Genomic DNA, 23,049 nt, shown 5'->3' on the forward strand with positions numbered 1-23,049 from the left:
ACATGATCCGTGGTAAAACCGCTCTGCGCTTGCTGTGCCATTGTTTTCATATTGAGATTATTTCAACTTTGACCTAGTTAGGTCACATTGACATTTCATGAGCGCAACCAATGTGTCCAAGCATGCTTCCACCTAGCAGGATAAAGCCAGCAACAATTTTAGCCAGCAATAATCTTGTCAATCATGACAGGCTAATGATGTGATGCCATCACAACTGCTACATCATGACAGGCTAATGATGTGATGCCATCAGAACTGCTACATGACAGGCTAATGACGTGATGCCATCAGAACTGCTACATCATGACAGGCTAATGATGTGATGCCATCACAACTGCTACATCATGACAGGCTAATGATGTGATGCCATCAGAACTGCTACATGACAGGCTAATGACGTGATGCCATCAGCTACATCATGACAGGCTAATGATGTGATGCCATCAGAACTGCTACATCATGACAGGCTAATGACGTGATGCCATCAGAACTGCTACATCATGGCAGGCTAATGATGTGATGCCATCAGAACTGCTACATCATGAGAACTTTACAGTGAACATGACAGGCTAATGATGTGATGCCATCACAACTGCTACATCATGACAGGCTAATGATGTGATGCCATCAGAACTGCTACATCATGACAGGCTAATGATGTGATGCCATCACAACTGCTACATCATGACAGGCTAATGATGTGATGCCATCAGAACTGCTACATGACAGGCTAATGACATGATGCCATCACAACTGCTACATCATGACAGGCTAATGATGTGATGCCATCAGAACTGCTACATCATGAGAACTTTACAGTGAACATGACAGGCTAATGACGTGATGCCATCAGAACTGCTACATCATGACAGGCTAATGATGTGATGCCATCACAACTGCTACATCATGACAGGCTAATGATGTGATGCCATAGAACTGCTACATCATGACAACTTTACAGGACTGAAGCCTTTCGATCTAGAGACATTCAAGTTTAAAGGGAAATGTCAAAATTGCAAAGCCTTACAATGTTTGTTGCAAAGCTGATTTTGCACACCAAGAATCCAAATCCCTGTACGGTCTGCAGACTGTATCATAAAATGAACCAACTTTTAAAACAAAACAAGAATAAAATGAGATTACCGGTACATCACATGCATCTAAAGGAGTTCATGAATGTACTGCTATGAAGACCCACACCACTTTTTAAAACTGATTAAAACAAATCATAACTAACAAACTGTACTTCTACAAGAAAGGTAATTTTATTGCATCTCCCAGATCACATTTTCAAGAGGCAACTTTGTTCTGTTCATAATCTCAAAATTATAGAGGATCCAGACTGTAAATGTCATATTTGTCAACCAAGGACTCTAGTTAACAACTGTGCTTTAAAGTTAAGTATGAAAGTAAATTATGAATTGTTTACTAAGGTAAGTGAAGTACTAAAATACCATTATTTCGTTTAATAATGTGGTACCAAATGTGAGAAATGTCAATGTTTTATTACAATTATTTTTACAGTATAAACATTGAAGGCATAACTTGCATTTTTAGTAGAACATAAAAAAATGTAAAATATCTGACTTTGTTTCCCGTCTCAGTCAGTTCAGCATGGAATCAATGAGGAAATATATCTCAGTTTTAAATGGGTGACAATCAGTTGCGTATATGTGGTTTGGTCTGTGTATCCAGAGTAACCATCACCACCATGCAGTCATCCCAAGGTGCTTGAATTACAGAACAAAAGAAAGAATTCAGCTACATCTTGGGAACAATAGAGTACCACAGGGATGGCGTACTTTTGTAGTCGAAGGCGGAAGTCCCGGACATGTTGGAGCTTAAGGGGAAAAGTGAATGGGGTTTTAGAATGGGGATTTCACTTAAATGCATAGAATAAGGTTTGTGTCTAACAAAAGCATATGGGAATGGTAATTTGTGTTCAGCAGGATAATCTTCACAAACACAAAATCACTTTTATGCTTTTTGAAGCCTTTTCTGAAAATCACGTATAAAAAAGCGCATTTACGTTTCAAAAGTCATAAGTGATTCACATTTGTGAAGATTATCCTGCTGAACACAAATTACCACTCCCATAAACTTTTGTTAAGCACAGACCTTATTTTATGCATTTAAGTGAAATCCACATTCTAAAACCCCATTCACTTTTCCCCTAAGCTCCAACATGCTACATTCACTTTTCCCGTAAGCTCCAACATGCTACATTCACTTTTCCCCGTAAGCTCCAACATGGTACTTCCAGACTCATTCCTGCGGCTTCATCATGGTAAAACCAAAACACTTTGGTTTTGTTGTTTCATCTTCTGTTCAGAAAGTGCAGCTGAAATCTTTTTGTTTTTACACAACATGCAGAGGACAAAGGCTTGTAAGGCTTTTGATTATTATTTAATTCTACATTACCCACATACTGTGTTTTTGCAGTGGAAAGTCACTTATAATAATGTATTTAATATTCAGCAGTTTTTGTTCATCTTCACGGTGTGTGATTATAAGCCATTTGCAGCATTAAAGACTGATGTTGATTTGACCTCCAGTCATGAATATTCAGGAACACGTCTGGAGATGTTCTACTATCATTAGTTAACTTTGCACTAGTGTCTTTTGAGCTGAATCAGGCTTGACATCCAGTCCGTGAAGATACAGGGTTTCACAAACATATGCTTGCCTTGAACCACCTTCAAGATATTCTTTAGTCCCTTGCTGTCTGTCATCTTTCATGTCAACATATAATACAGCACACATGTTCAATGTGAATTCAGTCTGGGAAGTTCAGGGCTTTGAGTCCATCTCTCTCTGACGTTGAGGTCCATCTGTCTCTAGTACTCCCATCAATATGATTTTGTTCCACCAGCGCTCTCTGAAGCTCTGCATGCAGAGCCCGGCCAGACTCTCCCCGTCCTGGTTGTCTTCCCTCATCTTCTCTGGGATCAGGTCCTCTGACATCACCTGAAACCAGGAAGAGAGACATGCAGTAGGCATTTTTTCTTGTGCTGATTTTGAGCGGGAGGAGGTTGGGAATCATGGACACAGACACAAAACCAGGAGCAAGTGCTCACCTCAGTGAGGGTCTGCAGTGTGTTTTCTTTGGGATGGAGTCGCTTTAACACCTCATCTGTCCTCTGGAGGGCACTCTCACTGCGCTGCAGCACGAAGGAGGACTGCTGCTGCCGAAGGATTCTCAACAAGAGTCTGAGGGTGAGAGAAGAGAGAGGGAGACAAATAGTCTCACACCTTCAATGAAGTGAGACTGCTGAAGACACAGCTGCTCCATTGAGAATTAAATATCCAATTTGTCATTTGAGCATAGATTCAACTGTTGCACTACATCACCCTGTGACTGACTTACTGTTGCACTACATCACCCTGTGACTGACTTACTGTTGCACTACATCACCCTGTGACTGACTTACTGTTGCACTACATCACACTGTGACTGACTTACTGTTGCACTACATCACCCTGTGACTGACTTGGTTTACTTCATTGGATTGAAGAAATGTTGGTTCACTCTCAGATTAACTAACTGAGCTACAAATGCACAGGCTGATTGATTAACACAAGGTTTTAATGTATTTTGAGTCTGTCACTTGCTTGTTTACATTTACATCACTGGGATCTGAACATTTTAAGAATATTTTCCACCTGTCTTTGTGTACAGAATATAAGGGTCAGTTACTCCTTCCATTAATTGGACTGACCAGGCTGATTTTACCTACATTTATTATATTATCACCTATTAATTTTGGGAAGGTGGTTCTGACATTTTGGGTTTCCTCTTCTCCCCCCTGAACAGTACCTTGTCCTGATGAAACACATGCAGGCATTCAGCCAGATCCTCTCCTCCCCTGCCTCCAGCTCCTCCTCCTCCCCTGCCTCCTCCTGTTGCTCCTCAGTCTGTCTGACGCTCCGCTCTCCTGATTCACACTTCTGTGGGGAACAGGATGCTGCAACTGTTGGCAAAGACAATTGCAGCAAATAATTTGCATGCTATCAACAACAGGCAGGCATAAACAGCAATGCCAGCCAATCGTTTACATCTACTTGTCTGTTTAGCTTTATGTAGCTTGGGATACAGGCTATAGAACTGGCAATGAGGTGAATTTACAACTACATAATTTACAAATTAACTTTGACCAAAAAAGAATGCAAAAGCACTACGATCTTACACCAACTTTCAATCATTTCAACAGCCTAACGACATCTTTGGAAAAGCACTTTATCTGCCAGGTGTGGGCATGGAGAGCTGCCCCCAGGCTTTATCAAGGACTCAGTCTACTACTGATCAATATTCATTGTTAAGTCTAACATTAAAGGAACCAGTCGGTTTAATGAGCATTTTAATGCCTCTGGCCAGTGGCGGACTGGGACCATCTTTTTTGCAAATACAAAAATAATAAAATCAAACTGCTTCATCTCCACTTAAACTCAGTGGTGTAGTCTACCTTTTTTCAGAGGGTATACTGACTCTGACTCTGACCCCCAGTTGACTTTGCCATTTCCCATGGATATTGTCGCGTTTTTTTTTTCATGGCTTGACAGAAAAAGTCTGCCTTGCCTAGTCGGCTTGAAAATAGAACTCACGTAAAAATCGGCGCAGCTCAGGCGAGGCGTGGGTACACGGAAGGTTCACGTTGAGGCGCCCTGTGTACACAGCCTCATTGACAAAAAAGGACGCCTATTTAAAAGCGTGGGTAAAGGCAAGGCTTGGGTGCTGTGTGTGAACATAGGGTAACACACAGGGTGAATTTTATGAATGGAAATTGAAAACGATATGTATCATAGCGCATTTCCCAGTGCGCATACGCAAATCTGAGTATTTTCGCAGTGTGTATACTGCGTATACCTGTGTATCACGTAGACAACACCACTGCTTAAACTGTATTGTGCAGTTCTACTGATAATCTCATAAAACACATTAATGTGAAAGCAATTTGACATCTGAGTACACAAGGGTGTCACTTTGTGTTGAAAAATGGTGGGGACATGTGCCCATTGTAAATTACACCTATGGCCACACCAACGTTTGGAAGTTTTGGGTTTGAGCCTCAGTGAAAGCTTGGACTTTGAAGAACTTTCCAAGTGAAGACTAAAAAGCTCTGACAGAAATGACTTGACCTTGTAAGACTCAGTGACTCAGAGAGATTGACAGCTGCATGACAGTTTTGAGGTTGTGGGTTCAAGCCTGTCAGTCAGACAGTCAAAGAGTTTTGAAAGTAGACAACCAGACGAAAGACTGAAAAGCTCTCCGAAAAATGGGCGGGTCATGAGAGAGAAAACCACAGATAGCTGAAATTTTACTCACATGGGCAGTTGGTGAGTCTAGGGTAAGAAAAAACTCACAAAAGACATTAGACTCTGTATGGGACTTTATCCATTTCTCAGTTTGGGCTTTGGCGTCTGATTTGAAAGCCTACAGAGTAGGGAGGGATGTCACGATACTAGAATTTCTACTTCGATACCCAGGAAAATATCGATGCATTCAAGAGACATAAAAAATAAACTAAGACAGAGATAGACATATGCTTCTCCATAATCGAGGCCAGATAAAACTACGGTAATCAAAAATGTTGAACTTACACAGCAGATTACCCCCTGCTCTAGTCATCAACACATAACAGAACACTTTGAGCTTGTTGAAGCAGCAGATACCCACCAATGATAGGGAGGGGAAAATCAGTCTTGATTTTTCATTAAGAGAAAACACTGCTGGTAATCATCCATAATGAGTATTGTATCTGTTTCAATGTTTTAATATTGATACTTATCGATACATTTGACAACCCGGCTACTACAGAGTGAGACACTTGGATTTGAATGAACTAACAACTACACAGCAAGCAGCTGTTTATCTCTCTGAGCTAGAGTCAGGGACTTCTTATTTACTAGGATTACGAGCGCTCGATTCCTGCTGCTGCTGTGTGGCCAATGAGACCAGCATCAATGATGATGTCAGATTTATGACATCACTGATGATGTCATCAGTGGGACTTATGACATCACTGATGATGTCACAGTGGGATTTTGATGTCAGTGGGATTATGACATTACTGATGTCATAGTGGGATTTATGACATCACGGATGATGTCACAGTGGGATTTATGACATCACAGTGGGACAGAGAAACAAACAAACAGAGAAACAAACAAACAGAGCCCCAGCTCCCATTTAAATACTGATGATGATGATGATGATATCAGTGTCCAAACTACTGAGGATAAAGATGCAGCAATGCTGCTATCTTACAGTCCCCAGCTTATAATGTGAAAGTTTCTGAAGCCATGTCTGATGCAAGGATTGAACCAGCAACCTTCTGCACCACATTATATGTTTATCTGGGTAAACTATTGCAGACTTCCTCTTGCATAGGGCTGGGTGATATGGACCAAAAACCATATCTCTGTACTTTTAGGCTGAATGGTGACATACGATCTACAGTATCTCTGTATTTTCTACGAAGTGGGCAAAATGTTCAGTTGTAAGTCAAAGCCACATGTGAGATGTAGGGCTGGGCGATATGGACAAAATCAAATATCACAATATTGTTGACCAAATACCTCGCTATCCATATTGTGACAATATTGTAGCAATGAGTATTGGTGCTTTCACAAAATATTTACACAATGAGATTCTTGATAAACAATTATCAGTAATGTGGATATAATGACTAAGTGGGTAAAGAAGGCAAATAATAGAACAGCTAGAACAGACTGGTAAGTTCAGAAAATGACATCACTTTACTGTAATGCAGCCTTTAAAACCAGGAAAAGACAACACTTATGCCATATCACCATATTCAAAATCTATGACCATATCTAGTCTCATATCACGAACACGATTCACAATATCCACATAATATCTGTATATTGCCCAGCCCTACAGTAATCTACTTTTTTTTCTTTTGCAATTTTCAAAACGTAAAAAACAAAAGGCTCCGACACAGAAAGAAAGAAAAACAAAACAAACATATAATTCACATTCCAATACTACAGCTTGGCACTACCAGCTGAGTAAGGTGCCTATGTGCCTGTAAGAGATGTGCGTGGGATCCCACGTAAAGGGTCCATGAGTAGTCAGTTAGGCGAGTCACGTATCGCTACAGTATTAACCTCATCCAAATAGGCCAGAAACGGGTCCCAGATAACCAAGAACTTCCCAAGAGAATTGGTCCTCAAGAACTGCATGCGTATAACCAAGACCATCTCCGTCAGCCACAGCTGAAACGAGGGTGGGGAGGGGGTCTTCCACTCCCTCAGAATGAGTCTCTTGGCGACAGTTGTCTCCTGCGTCAGAGACTGTTGCACAGCCGTAGGGAGGAGCAGAGAAGATTCCGAGCAACCAAAGATGGTGAGTTCCGCCTCCGGCTGAAGGGTTGTTTTATAGGCCTTAAACTGGTTTTACGCTTATGCGAAATCACCAGCGCCGACTGCGCCGAGGCGTCGCCGCAGCTGGCCGTCCTATCGGCGCAGCTCGGCGGAGGGGGAAGTGCAGCTCCTTGAAAATGTGACTCCGCGGCGTCAACGCGGGCGTGACCGACGTGACCAGCACGAGAGCTGTGATTGGTGAATGCCATTTCCTCATTTAACAGTGCTTGTCCCTCATCTAGCAAAGCCTTCTGCAGGCTCACCGAAATGAGTTTTGAAATGTTGGGACAATAAAATGTCCCCCCACCGACATGATTGCAAGTTCTTGGTAAACGATACGATAACGTCATATGTAATGGACATAAGTGTACCACAAGCCACCTAGTGTTTTGGACATGTACCACAGCCAACGCGCCAAGTTACGTTTGATTATGCACAGTCTCGCTATCGCCGCTAGTCGGCGGCAAGGTTCCAAGTTGAGGCTGCACAGAACCCTGTCAGCGCCTTTAGAGTACCAGTCAAATATTTTGGCCCAAAAAGTGAAGCACAAAACCAAAAAGCATGGGACAATGTACCCTCTAACACCTGACACCTATCACATAATGGTGAGACAGAAGGGTAGATGCTGTGCAATCTAGGCTTGGAATAATGGAGACGGTGAATTACTTTAAATTGGATCAGCTGGTGTCTGCTGTTAATTGAGCAGAGTTGGACCACAGATAGACTCATGTCCCATATGATTTCAGATAAATCAACACCAAGTTCCTCCTGCCATGCATCTCTAATCCTCTCAGTGGGGGCTCTGATGCAGCCATCAAATAAACACACAAATCTAGAAATAAGTCTCGATAAAACATAAGAAAAAGCATGTTCATTTGGGAGAACTTCAAAGTCACGAATCTTGGATCGAACATAATTTCTAACTTGTAGGTATCTGAACCAGTGTGTGTTGGGCAACTCAAATTTCCTCTTCAGAAGATCAAAGGATGCGAAATGACCATCTATCTATAGGTCTCTGATGGAAACCAGACACTTCTCACTCCAGGCATGGTCATTTTTGTCTGACCATGGAGCTAAAAAAGATGAATTAAAACAAATTGGTGCGTGGACAGAAACAACCGGTAGATTCAGAAAACCCCTAAATTGGTTTAGAATTCTGACAGTTTTTCACAACAAAACTTACATTCCATAAAAGTCCCAGACTGCTCTTGCTTAGAAAATAACATACAGTAATCTACTTTTGACTTCACTCCATTTGTCCACTGTGGAGTCCACAAGTTCAATGCACAGCATTTTATTACGATAATAATTTATTTATTTAGTTTTAGATATTGCTGCATTATTGCCGCAGATATTGGTCACGGATGTGTGGATTTGGTAGAGTTATAAGGCGGTGATGGCAGGCTGTGACGTACAGGCATAGAGGCAGCTCACTGTAGGAGTGTGCATTCAGTCGCACGCCATACGGTAGGACTTCTTGAAAATCATTGCTTGAATGATCCGTTTTTTTTTATTATGACATTTATATTTTAGAAAACAGAATAGGGGCAATAGTCTGGAAACGCAAATATTTTTCCAAACTCTTATTTTTCCCATAGTTATCCAGACTGGAATTAAATTCCATACTTTTCCATGCTGCATAGGAAGCCAGGAAGTGACATCCAACCTACCTCTGGCTCTGTGGGTCTCCAGCAGTTCCAGGCACGTCTGGCCCAGGTTGGACCAGTGCCAGGGGTTGAAAGGCAGCAGGCTACACAGCTGCTGCAGGGACGCCATCTTGGATCCAATGGCTCCAAAGTGCTGGTGGATGCTGACCTTAAAAAAAATAGTATGTTTCATGTAAGGTGTGTGTTTGGTACAGAGCTTAGAATGTGTTACCTGCTGCACTGAAACAAATATGAGAAGTGTGTGTGTGTGTGTGTGTGTGTGTGTGTGTAAGCATTCCTGTGTCAAATCTTCCATGTTCCAACTCTGTGGTAACACAGGTGCCTTTTCACACCTTTCTGCTAATACTCCCAGTGATACTCAACCCGAGGGTAGACACTAGAGCAGGGGTGGGCAAAATGTTTTTCCAGAGGGCCATACTGACTTACATAAAGTAAGCAAAGGGCCACACATTGGAGATCATACCTGCCAACCTCCGGCTGTGATAGATAATTTCTCGTTAATCTCCTGATATAATGGTGATACAAATCCAATGGCTGTAGCAGATGAGATTTATTAACATAATTCTGCCTTTTATTGAGTTTTGGGGGATTGTTTTGTTTTCCTTTGAGGACATTGGGGGCCCGATTGAGATGGTCTGGCGCTGCATTTTGCCCTTGTGTGCTCTAGAGCCACTCCTTTATGGGTAGTTGTGGCTCTTAGTACAAATTAAAATAAATAAATAAATAAATAAATAAATAAATAAATAAATAAATAAATAAATAAATATCTACAAAAAAATAAAAGGAGGAAAGAGACTTTTTTGGATTGTGGCTCTTTCAAAGATTTTTTTTTTTTTTTGGTCAATGTGGCTCCTGAGTAGGGCAAGGTTGCGTGCCACTGCTCCAGATGTTGTGGTTAATGAAGAGCCCAGAGAAGTGTTTGTTAGAGGTAGTAGCCTTCACCTTTGACTCTAGCCTAGAGGAAGCCTTTATGACCACGGTCATTAAATACCAACCACTCCTAAATAGCATCTCAGAGCTGGTTACAGGTGCAAACTATAAATAGCATCTCAGAGCTGGTTACAGGTGAAAACTATAAATAGCATATCAGAGCTGGTTACAGGTGAAAACTACAAATAGCATCTCAGAGCTGGTTACAGGTGAAAACTATAAGTAGCATCTCAGAGCTGGTTACAGGTGAAAACTATAAATAGCATCTCAGAGCTGGTTACAGGTGAAAACTATAAATAGGATCTCAGAGCTGGTTACAGGTGAAAACTATAAGTAGCATTTCAGAGCTGGTTACAGGTGCAAACTATAAATAGCATCTCAGAGCTGGTTACAGGTGCAAACTATAAATAGCATCTCAGAGCTGGTTACAGATGAAAACTATACAGTAAATAGCATATCAGAGCTGGTTACAGGTGCAAACTATAAGTAGCATCTCAGAGCTGGTTACAGGTGAAAACTATAAATAGCATCTCAGAGCTGGTTACAGGTGAAAACTATAAATAGCATCTCAGAGCTGGTTACAGGTGCAAACTATAAATAGCATCTCAGAGCTGGTTACAGGTGAAAACTATAAATAGCATCTCAGAGCTGGTTACAGGTGAAAACTATTTGCTTTCATATTTGGCAGCCTAGGCCCTACTCACAGGTTGGTCATAAGAGGACTTCAACAACTTGGGATGCCCAAAACGGGGGCTAAATGGCTTGAAAAGTAATGTGCTGTCTCTGCTATCAGTGGCAGCAGCCGCCATATTGTCAAGAAGGTCGCCTCCGATGGAAGGAAAGCGACCTAAGGTTGCGAGATCAGCTCGCGGGAATGACCACCGGGTCTCTGGCAAGCCACATAGCTCCAAAGGTCGAGCGTCTAAGGCCATTCATGGGAGTAAAAAGAAATGAACAATACCACAGGAGATGGCCGGGCCAGTAACCAAATGAAATGATTAATGTTAGAAGCTAAGGGGAGCGAGTGATTAAAGGACATTAAATGTATTAACACATGTAATGAATATTAACACATGTAATGAATATGAAATGTAACAGATATTAACACATGTAACCAATATATTCTGAAACAAATATAACTGAATGTACTTGTGCTGAAAGTAGACCCTCAAAGCACAGAGTTAAGTATTGAGGCCGTGTAATGGGTTCCATGTGTGGACAGACTGCATGGGCCATTCCTGGCCTGGGTTGATATGAAAGCTATAATTAGAAAACAGCCTGAGGAGTTGGGAGATGGAGTGGAATGTGGTGCTTCCCTGGAAGACCATTCTGGGCTGCCTGTAATCAACCCGGCAGGAGATATGGTTCAGAACAAAGCAGAAAGTACCATGTATGGGCGCTGAGTCGCACAGGAAACACGTAAGAAGGAAAAACCCCATAAGGAGGTATGGGAGTCGCACAGGAAACACGTAGGAGGGGATGGCCGAATAGGGGCGAATGAGTCGCCTTTCCTGGGCCATGGCATAGTATATAACCAAGAGACTTCGGCTCATCTGGGCCAGTTCGCTGCTGCTACGAAGCTCTCCCGGACAGGAGACTTCACTTTGGACTTAACAAATGGACTAAGGATTACGAGCACTTTCCAACGGAGCACACACAGAGGACTATTTCAAAGAGGATTACAAGAACAAAGCATGAATCGCGGATTGGCCATTTCCCCTAAAGAGACTTTGGAATACAATTGAACTTTGTGCGTTACTCCCCGCTCGTCCTCGAGTCAGCGTGGAAGTCGGGAATCCAACGAGGCGGCCGCCTCCCGGATCCTGAGCAAGGAGCTCTCCCAAGGACTCTCGCTGCTCGACGGAGCCAGCCCCCAGCCGGGGAAGCTGATCTCATTCTCATTCCACCCCCCAAAGTAACTTGATGAGTATACCACCATTAGCAGCAATTATTAGTTTAGTAGAAGTGATATTACATGTTTCTATATTACCAAATGAAATCAGATGTTTAATCAATGCTAATGCTGTACCCTGCAAAAGCTTTATAATAAAACAAATCAATTGGATTTAAAGTAACGAAGTGGACATTGAATGGTGTATTTTCCATGATAGTAATAATAAGGTTAGAGGTGCGTACAACATACTATGGTTCTTAAAGGTTATCCTGGCTAACAAAATAGCAGTGCCCCTACGACTTTACCTAGTCGTTAAACATTATCTAGTCGGTAACAAGTGCAAGATTCGAGTGGAGCAAGCTGCCATAATAACAGACTCGACTGTACTGGTTATACCCGGCTCCAGGCTATTCAGCCGAGGTCGCCAGTCAGTGGTAGAGGGGTAAGGAGTCTGGAACACCACTCCGGCAGTTAGAGCTAGACGAGTTGCTCCCACATAACAGCTTAATTAAAGTGCAGAAGCTAGATGGAGTTATACACATCAAGCTGTTACTTTCGGACCCGTTGAATGGAGAGCTGTTTCTACCAGTATTAAGATAGTTCGCATCTATACTGAGGATATTGGCAGAGAATCAAGACAATATATGGCGGAGACACTGCTACTTGTACACCTAAGAACTGAGTAATGTTTTGTATTGTGAAGACCCATGCCACTAGTCCATGATTTTGTGAATGTACTCCACTGAATCTTCAGTATTTGTGTCCTGGTACTGTTCTCCTCTATGTGGACGTTAACGTGAGTGTGTGTGTGTGCATGTGCATGTGTGAGATTGATTGATTTCTATTCTTGTGTGTCATGCACCCTAAGGTGCCCAACCCTCATGGGCGTATTCACCTTATGTAGAAGAGACAGTCTAGCTTGAGAGACTAAGAGGAAGTGTAAACACAATCGGAAGTTCCAATTGTATTTACACTTCCTGTGACTCATAAACCTAGTCTGACTCATGTGAGTCAAACTAGGTTTGACCAGGTGAGTCAGACTAGTTTGAGCAGGTAAAACGTAGCCTGGGTAAACCCAGCCTCCACGTGACCTGCTCTCAGACCCTAACCCTCACGCTAGGTAAAATGGCCAGCGTTTTGAACAGGAAGTCGTGATACAATGTGTGTGTGTGTGTGTGTGTGCGTGCGTGCGTTCTGGTCGATGCTGACCTTAAGGAGCAGCAGGCTGGTTAGATGACAGGTGTTGGAGGCATCTTTGCTCTGGAGAAAGACACGCACACACATACAGGTAACTCCTTTTATGATGTACTTGGCAAAGAGGGTTCCTATGGGACGACATGTAACAGTTAACTCCAATTCGTTAGCCTAGTATTCAACTCTCACATCAGACAAAAGAAATCTGATGACATCTGCAAAGGTGGTGTTTTATCCTCTTTAACAATAGTACAAGTAAAAAGGGTTGACAGTTTAGGATAGGTCAGGATACACTTTTTTGCTCATGTGACTGGGCAAAAAGTGTTGACTGATTTTGCTCTACTAACATCTCCCACAAACTGACAGCATTCCATTAAAGTAAACATGGCCAGGTCGAAACCTGGCATAGCCCCGGTGCATGGTATCGCCACCCATTTTTTCCAAAGGTGGGTTGTATCATTTTAGATAGTTATTATCATGCTAATGCCTGTGCAAGTGGTCATTTTTCTGATCAGTTTGTTTTTAAGTAGTTATTTGACATATAAAAAGGGATGATTGACAGCTGTGGCAGCCAGTCTCAAGCCGTCATTGGCTGGACAGGCTCTTCACTTTATACATCTATTTTACATAGAGAAGACACTGCTTGGTAAAACCATGGGTAAAACAAAAGAAAGACACTGCTTGATCTGTCTACCAGACTGTATATTGATGGCCCGCAATAAAAAGGACATTGTTTTGAGAAAGGTGCGCGAAGTTGGTTGGGGACTGAAGTTTGTTACCGAGAGCACCTCGGAGTCTGGCTGCTAGGAGCAATCTCCGACAACAAAATTCAGATATCCGTACAGGCGTCATTTTGATAAACTAATCTCAAAGTGGGAATGTACATGGTTACTTTTGGCGAGACAACAAATATTACAACTTAAAATGCCATATTTACAGAGCTAGACTGTATATAAATACACAACGCACTGTGCGCAAATCTAGAAACAACAGCTCTACATAAGAAAGTTCAGAGGGGGGGGACTAGGGATGCAACGGTATGATTTTTTGATGGTATGATAACCTTGGACAAAAATACCACGGTTTCACGGTATTGCGGACCTTTATGTGGCATAAAAAATGCCAATGAACAAAATTTATTTTATTAACACGTTAACTGCCAACGACGTACTGATACGTCAAGCAGAATCCAACCGTTAACTGCCAGCGACGTATGGATACGTCAAAAAAAAATCGTTTTTTTTTTTTTGACGGTGGATCGTTGATCTGGCCCTTTTGCATCTTCTATTATACTGTTAGAGCCGCCGGGCGTGTGCAATCCATTCCGCCGACCCACTGAGTGGCGACGGTGCTCAGACTATTGAGTGTTGTTTGGCCAGAAACGCACGCATTCCAGCTGAGCTCAACCGAGGACCCAGAAGCGAACGAGCCTCATTCTCATACTGTAGGCGAAAACCTTTCACACGGGCGCACGGCGGTGGGGGCTTCCAAAGGTGGACTGGGTGGAAAGCACACTTTGAAGCGCGCAGCATAAGCCTAGAGTCACACAAGGCTTCGTCAAAGCTCTCAACCGAAAATCCAAGAACGGATTAAGCCACATCCACGCTCGCCGACGAGGGGCCGCCAGAGAGAGAGGCTGCTGCTCACTGCTCAGACAGGCAGGAGAGACTGGCTTGTGACTGACAAACACGGAGACACGCCCACGGAGGGAGGAGTTGTAAGGAGAGGGGGTGCGGGTGCTGCTATGGAGGAAATTACTGTTCAGAACTATATTGTTTATGTCTGATGTCTCACTGATGCCAAAAATAAATGGTTAAAGTGACTGTTTGATATTGAATTTCACAAAACTGCGATTATCTCAGCTTTTTGTCTCAGACGCTGAAACCATGCTGTACTCAACGGCTAATATCTACATAACTACTAACTCTACAAACTAACTCTTTTAGACAGAGAAAGCACACATTCTATTAGTACTTTTGTGAACTTTGTGTTGACAAACTCCAAGCAGAAAATTATCCTTGGCTCTTGTAAAATGAGCCAGAATCCTCAAAAAAACCCTCTGGCAAAAGCTACCTACAGTAAAAAAAAAAAGGCTGGCAGTGAATGTGTTAACAGTTTGCTGAATTGTGGACTGAGAAAAAATAGTCATGTTAATGTAACCTCCAACTGTAATGACAGTTAGGCTAACTGGCAAGTAGGCTATGTGTGTGCTTTGGTAATATAGTATGTAAACGATTTAGTTAATCTAATTAATTTGATGTAAAACTTAAACATAACAATCAAATACACACTTCTTTTGTAATGGGTGAACACTGGACACAAATAATTATTGTTTCCTCACACATACACCCCCACTCTGTCTCACACAGGACACATACACACACAGCCCTGTCCCTGTCTCTCTCTCTCTCACTCTCACTCTCACTCTCACACACACACACACACACACACACACACACACACACACACACACACACACACACACACACAGCCCTGTCCCTGTTTCTGTTTCTGTCTCTCACACACACACACAAAGTTTGTGCATACATTTCCACTGCCAGATTGTTGGAGTCTTTCGTCATTTTCTAATGTTACTTCTCTTCAGTGCAATACGTTTTGATAACGACCTGCTGTACAGCGACATTCGCTCAGTCAACTAACGTGTCGTTAACGTTAGTTAGAGGAGAAAGATAGCTGCTGTTAGCTAGCTAATTAACCATGTTAGCTGCCTCAGTAGGTAACGTTAACCTATAGAGAGTATTTATCTGACGTTTATGTTAGCTACTCCTCAAACCTGCGGGTGGAAATGGTTTATGCAATGCGATGTATGTTGCAGCAAGACAACGTTTTAATGTACCTTGAATTTGACAAATTACGGTGCTCACGCAGATCTAAGCCCTGGCCATCCTAGGCTCAACGCGAGACGGGGCGGTGGCGCCCTCTAGTGGCCGGCCGCCATTTACTCGCCAAAAGCCGTGCTAAATATTGGCGACATGCGGGAACATAAGGCCCCTGGTGCATTACCAGCACAAAAAAACAAATACCAATCAGTGCAATTGTTTTTTTTCTTGACACCAAGGCTATCAAGTGTTATCCAAATGATTTCACACTGATAACAGTTCAAATGTATGTATAGCCACTTTCAGACATGAACTCCGGGTCAGCTCAGGGTTGCTTGCCCTGGGCCTGACCCGGGCGATACGTGAAGTGTACTCTTTCATACATGAGGCATGTTGCTTTCACACATGTGGAGCACCGTCCGGTGTAGAGTAGAGAGGGGGCGGGGTGAGGGGAGGAGCACCGTCCGGTGTAGAGTAGAGAGGGGGCGGGGTGAGGGGAGGAGCACCGTCCGGTGTAGAGTAGAGAGGGGGCGGGGTGAGGGGAGGAGCACCGTCCGGTGTAGTCGAGAGGGGGCGGGGTGGGGGCATTGCGTGTGGGGTGGGGGAATTGGGGCATTGACGACACAATGGGGCGTTGTGAAAACTGACCACACAGCTGCACTTCATGTATGGAAGACAACTGTCTGAGCATATAGGTTACAGCCTTAATGGCACAAAGTGAATCGCATTGACATTCAACAAACTAGCACGACATGCAGAGTCTGATAACAAGTTGCTAAAAATAGATAATGGGCGATAACTGCCCGCGAACGTTCGCACATATAATTGTTTGCGCATAACGCTAATTAATTAAACAACCCTACAACTCACACCCAGATGCATCGATTTCCTCAAGTCTCAAGTGCTGCAAAGAAAACAGGTCTGCTAGAAATATACAGAATACAGGAAGCTAGACATTTTTACCTTCAAAATGAAAGCAATAAATGATTACTTGGTAAACAAAAAACAGAACAGTCAACTCACTAGGGGTTAAAATTGGCTTTTCGAAGGCAGCAGATATTCTTCCAGTTTATCTCTGTTCTGTATCTTTCAGATCACACACACACAAAAAACATTGCACGCGCATTTACTTTATTTAATTGCCATTATTGCGAAGGTTGTACCCGGAAGTTTCCGTTTTATACTGACTGACTTGACACTGCTTGGATTTTGTGTTGACATTTTGCGGTCCTGCTGCACGTGAATCGAAATGCTGTGTATAATAACCATGAAATCAAAGGCATGAACGCAACCAGATCCAGATATCCTACCTAGCAATGTCCAATAGAGTCAGTCGGCATGTGTGGGAATGCCCACAAAAGGTTATACGGCTGGCGCGCGAGTGGGGTAAAACCGCCGATATATCTCAGTGGGCTCAGCTGACTCACCAAAGGACGGTACTGCAGCTCTAAACTACAGGTTTACATCTGACGTCTGCTCAGATGTGCATTTCCTGCGGTGGATAGAACGGGGGATTTAGCCCACCCTGACCACGCCCCCAGCCAGGCTGAGCCAGCTAACCCAGCGTCTATGACGAGACATCGCCTCAACCTATACTGGAGAGCAGGATGACGCTCGCATCCAAAAATGCTTCAGTATATTTTGAAGGTGGTGTGCTGCGTGAAGCTTTGCAGAGCAAAGCCAGCGTTTCAATCCAGCCTGTTGGCTGACACACGCAGCAGGTTCAAGCTTCATTTGGAAAAACTGAAACTGCGTGATGTTTGCTCACTCGCTCATTCACATCAACTATTTATATAATAATAAACTGTCATGCTGCCTGTCTCTCTCTGGTTCCCCCGCCTCCTCCCACTCGCTTAGCTTAGCTACTTTACAGCATTCTGGAAGGGAGGGGGACCGACTCGCCCCTGATACTAGCCTACGATCTGGTCAGATCAGAGGCGTGCATAGCTCTCCAAATTGTGTTCATGCATACACCGCCACCCGGGTCCCCTCAGGGTAACTGCAGAGTCTCAAGGCATGTCTGAAAGGGGCTTATGTATGTATGTATGTATGTATGTATGTATGGAAAACCTATTAGGACCACCAGATGCTAGGAGCAGTACCAATGATTCGGCCAAGTCCAGGGCCCTCTCCCTCATCCCCAGGCCTGTGCAGCATCGGGCCATTCCCTCCAGCACGTCTCTTCTGATGGTCAGGTTGTTGTCCGGGATCCATTCCAGGCAGCTGCTGTACGCGTCCAGGGCTTTCTGAACCACACACAGCATGACAAACAGGGCTGTTCTCAAACACTTTCTGCTGTTAAGTATCGAAATGCCCTGCCGGAGGAGCTCAGGCTAGCCAGATCAGTTCTATTTAATTTTACGTTATTTTTTAGTTTTTATCGCATATCTAAAAATTCATAACGATGATGTAAATTACACATTAACTTAGTTCCACTCGGACATTCAGAGGCTTTATTGAACCGAGGGTGGTGAATTCACGCTGTGTAGGCACCGCAATTTCCTTGAGTAACAAACTAATATCCCACAAGAAGTTTGATTCCGACATATAGTGAACCTCCTCTAATTAATGCTATTTGAGGCAGATTGAATGAATGAGGAAATAGGCATGTCTGGCTCTGTGAAATCTGGATCTGTCCATGATGCATTGTGATTAGCTATGTTACAAACCACACCTCCTTCATGTGCACAAGCTCATAGCTGGATAGGGGAATCCTGGGTTGACAGATCGAGTTGATAACCAGTAACCACCGTCATGTGACTGGTTAGCGCGATTGCGATTGTTACGGTTAGTCAATCCAGATCAAGGGAAGATATCCTGGATCTGTTAATCGAGCGTCGTGATACAGGGACCAGGTGTATATGCACTCTTATTGTGTTCATTAGTCAGGTTATGAGCTGGATTCAAACCCACAAATTGGCCTGGAGCTAGCAGGGCCTCACTGAGTCCTTTTTAACGCTACACAGGCTTCTGCTATTATTACTATTAAACTACTTTTCGGTATATGTTGATTTCAAGCTGCCAATAAATGCTCCTGTGGGAAACACTGCTTATCAATAATGATGATAACTCAATACCTTCATTGTTGTCTTTTTGGATTGTGTAATCTGACTGAAACTGAACCACAGATATTTTGTTTGTGTTGCAGTCATATTTGGTTGCCACCAACTGCAAACATTCAAAGGAGGGGTGCATGTAACTTGACATCCTGCTACTAACCTTACTTTCAACTTGTTACTTATCATATGTCAACCAACCTTACTGTTAACTTGTTACTTATCATATGTCAACCAACCTTACTTTCAACTTGTTACTTATCATATGTCAACCAACCTTACTGTTAACTTGTTACTTATCATATGTCAACAAACCTTACTGTTAACTTGTTACTTATCATATGTCTACCAACCTTACTGTTAACTTGTTACTTATCATATGTCAACCAACCTTACTGTTAACTTGTTACTTATCATATGTCAACCAACCTTACTGTTAACTTGTTACTTATCATATGTCAACCAACCTTACTGTTAACTTGTTACTTATCATATGTCAACCAACCTTACTGTTAACTTGTTACTTATCATATGTCAACCAACCTTACTGTTAACTTGTTACTTATCATATGTCAACAAACCTTACTGTTAACTTGTTACTTATCATATGTCTACCAACCTTACTGTTAACTTGTTACTCATCATATGTCTACCAACCTTACTGTCAACTTGTTACTTATCATATGTCAACCAACCTTACTGTTAACTTGTTACTTATCATATGTCAACAAACCTTACTGTTAACTTGTTACTTATCATATGTCAACCAACCTTACTGTTAACTTACTTATCATATGTCAACCAACCTTACTGTTAACTTGTTACTTATCATATGTCAACCAACCTTACTGTTAACTTGTTACTTATCATATGTCAACCAACCTTACTGTTAACTTGTTACTTATCATATGTCAACCAACCTTACTGTTAACTTGTTACTTATCATATGTCAACCAACCTTACTGTTAACTTGTTACTCATCATATGTCTACCAACCTTACTGTCAACTTGTTACTTATCAATGGAGAATTAATGATGAAAAACATTTGAAAACAGGCTAACGTTGTTTGTTCAAATACCTGGTAGTCCCCCTGCCTCAAGGCCAAGTCACCTCTGTACTTATAGACCTTTTGCTTCTCCAAAGAATCCTCTGTATCAAGAGCTGCACTCTCACAAAACCACTGGGGAAAGAAAGAGAGAAGTTAAGTATGTCTGTATGTGTACAAATACATTTTGAGCCAACCTGTGTGTAGCTATATTCTGAAACATACTGTATCTCTTAATACGTGTGTGCGTGTGTGTGTGTGTGTGTGTGTGTGTGTGTGTGTGTGTGTGTGTGTGTGTGTGCGTGCGTGCGTGTGGAATGCGTGGGTGTGCATGTGTGTGTGTGTGTGTGTGGAATGTGTGTGTGTGTGTGTGTGTGTGTGTGTGTGTGTGTGTGTGTGTGTGTGTATGTGTGTGTGTGTGTGTGTGTGTGTGTGTGTGTGTGTGTGTGTGTGTGTGTGTGTGTGTGTGTGTGGAATGCATGTTTGCAGTTTGCGGAGGAAAGCGTTTCTCCTCATCTGTGTAGGCTTTGTGCAGGCAGCTTACCTCTGGCTCACAGAACTTGGCGTTGTAGGACGACAGAGCGACAGACACTCTGTCTCTGGCCTCCGCAAACACAGAGTCGTCAAACGTGCTTCCAAATATCTCCATTAGGCGCTGAGATATGTGAATAAAGCAAGTTATATGTGCGACAGTGACTGACAAGCTCGCAGCAGTTTTTTGTTTACGTTGACACCCACGTGGCTACGCTGTACTTCAGTGTAATCAGCCCGACGGACACACACACAATGGACTGACTATGGTTCCGGGCGGGTTGGTTCCTATTAGATTTAACCTCGCGTCATCAGGCTCTTCTCGGCGCTCTCTCTGAACAATGTCAGTTTCATCAAGGTAGACAAATTTAGAAATAAGTTAAACTTTTACCGTTTAATTTACGTTTAGACTTCAGACAAGTATATATCTCTATCTATCTATCTATCTATCTATCTATCTATCTATCTATCTATCTATCTATCTATGTAGGCTATCTATCTAGATCTATCTAGGCCTATCTATCTATCTATCTATCTATCTGACATATAAGAGAAATCCAAAAGCATGGTTTGCAAAAGATTACTTGCTTGTTGACCCTATCCAGAAGGTGTTTTGCCAGTGAGTTTTGGATATTATTTTCTAATAGCCTCAAGCATAATCTAGTTGTTGAAAAGCTCAAGCTCAAGCTGTATTGTATTCATGTCCCACAATTGTCAAGTGGACCAGTGGTGACTGATGTCTCACTGATGATGTCATAGACATTGTGACATTATCAGTGATGTCATAGACATTGTGACATCATCAGTGATGTCATATTATGTCATCAGTGATGTTACAATTGTGATGTCATCAGTGATTTATGACAGACATTGATAGGCTGATGATGTCTGCACCGCTTACTTCTCACCTCGGTGTGATGTTTTCTTTTGTGAGTGCTTCTCATTGTACCTCCAATACACTGATTTATATAGGGCGAATCAGCGTGACGTCACTTGACAGCCAGAAATGCGGAACCCTGCTGCAGATAATAGTATGAGTTGTGCCAAACAAACATTAATATCTAAAAAACTATACATCACATCACTTATATTTTGACATTCTGAGTGAGAGCAGAAGTAGCTCAAGAGTTTGATGTATAATATGCATGTCGTGTTAAAGTTGTGTGAACTGTCACAGTTTTTAAAATGTAAACAGAGTTAACTGGCTAGAGTCAGACACTCACGACTCGCGCCACTTGGGCTCCATAGGGTTCCATTGCCGTTGCCACCCAGTGACGCGGTTTGTTTACCAAATGCTGCTCGGCTGATCCCTCATATTGAACCTCCCTGTGTTTGCATTGTTGCTCTGATTATTGCTTTAAATAGCAAATTGACTATTTGTTTGCATTCTGCTTGGTGGTTCAGATGCTATGTGGGTTCAAGTGTAAAAATCTTAAATGTTAAAATTGTCAGACTAAACTTGGGCTGGCACCCCAAAAACCTACAATCTGCTACAGTGGTTTCACGCCATGGTTCACGCAATAGTATGGCCATACTATTGCGTGAACCATGGCATGAAGCCATACTGTGTGCCTTGGAAGTTTTTTGGTTATGACTTTTTGATCACTAAGCTGAATACAAGTCAACCACCTTTGATCTCATGATTTGCCCTTGGATCCAATGAGCACCTGTTTTTGACACCTGCAGTTGTGAAGCAGCACTCCCTGGCCAATCTATTGGCATTTGCTCTCTAGTGAAAATAGGTAGTCAAACATTTTTCGTCATAGTTTTTGTCAACGAAATTAACACTGCTTTTAAACAGTTGTAGTGTTGGAACCATGCTGTTTTTCTCTCACATTTTTATACAGTATTTTAACGTTTCTCCATCCTGACAGAGGTCACAGCCAGGTATTCAAAACATGTATAGATGAAGCTTTATAGTTTACTACTACTACTACTACTACTACTACTACTAATAAATATCTATATAACACTTCTAAAAACAAGTCACTAAGTTTGTTAAAGACCATCATAAGACGATACAGTGGTATCACCTTCCAATAAAAATAAACTCCAATAAACTCCACTGCAGTTAAAATCTAGTTTGATTACTGTACGACAGAATTTAAAGTCTTCATAACACCAAGTAAAGCAGAATTAATGAGACACTGATGAAGGCCGGATGGCTGAAAACGCTTGGTGTTGTTCATATGTTGCTCAAACGAACAATTAAATCAGTGAATTGTCCATTCTCCCTGCGTGTTATCCTCCCTTTAGTCTATGGCTGTACTGGTCCCTATAGGATGTTGGAGCTAATGGCAGCCATTGAAAACAATTGTGAATTTGTCCTATGATTTTGAATCTAGTTGCCATGACAGAAGCATGGCATCATTAAAAGCACATATTTTACTCTATTCTCTTACTTTATATTATTCTCTTTAACTTACATTATGCACCTTTTGGATTGTAAATTCCTGTTTATCACTCAGGACCTTATAATTTGTGTGTATATGGTATATATTGGACTGC

At 42.3% G+C, this 23,049-nt stretch overlaps 1 protein-coding gene across 1 annotated transcript; it reads right to left on the bottom strand.

Moving 5' to 3' along the window:
* Window positions 1-2,025: 2,025 nt before the first annotated feature.
* Window positions 2,026-20,725, bottom strand: cUnh8orf76 (chromosome Un C8orf76 homolog). Its single transcript, XM_083633943.1, has 8 exons — window positions 20,555-20,725; window positions 20,044-20,145; window positions 18,011-18,154; window positions 13,084-13,134; window positions 9,054-9,198; window positions 3,818-3,971; window positions 3,078-3,210; window positions 2,026-2,967 (listed from the first exon to the last, which is right to left on the bottom strand). Exons 1-8 carry the CDS (start codon window positions 20,657-20,659, stop codon window positions 2,791-2,793), a joined length of 1,011 nt encoding a protein of 336 aa, XP_083490069.1. The 5' UTR covers window positions 20,660-20,725; the 3' UTR covers window positions 2,026-2,790.
* Window positions 20,726-23,049: the final 2,324 nt, after the last annotated feature.

Source organism: Poromitra crassiceps (genome assembly GCF_964638095.1).
Source record: "Poromitra crassiceps genome assembly, chromosome: 1".
In the NCBI taxonomy this organism is placed as follows: Eukaryota; Metazoa; Chordata; class Actinopteri; order Beryciformes; family Melamphaidae; genus Poromitra; species Poromitra crassiceps.

Excerpts from the sequence above, each read along its gene's own strand:
- cUnh8orf76 (XM_083633943.1), bottom strand. The coding sequence starts at position 20,659 with ATGGAGATATTTGGAAGCACGTTTGACGACTCTGTGTTTGCGGAGGCC. Across the intron at positions 13,135-18,010 it reads TGGACTTGGCCGAATCATTG|AGCAAAGATGCCTCCAACAC; the intron begins GTACTGCTCCTA and ends GTCTTTCTCCAG. Across the intron at positions 9,199-13,083 it reads CCAGCCTGCTGCTCCTTAAG|GTCAGCATCCACCAGCACTT; the intron begins GTCAGCATCGAC and ends ATTTTTTTTAAG.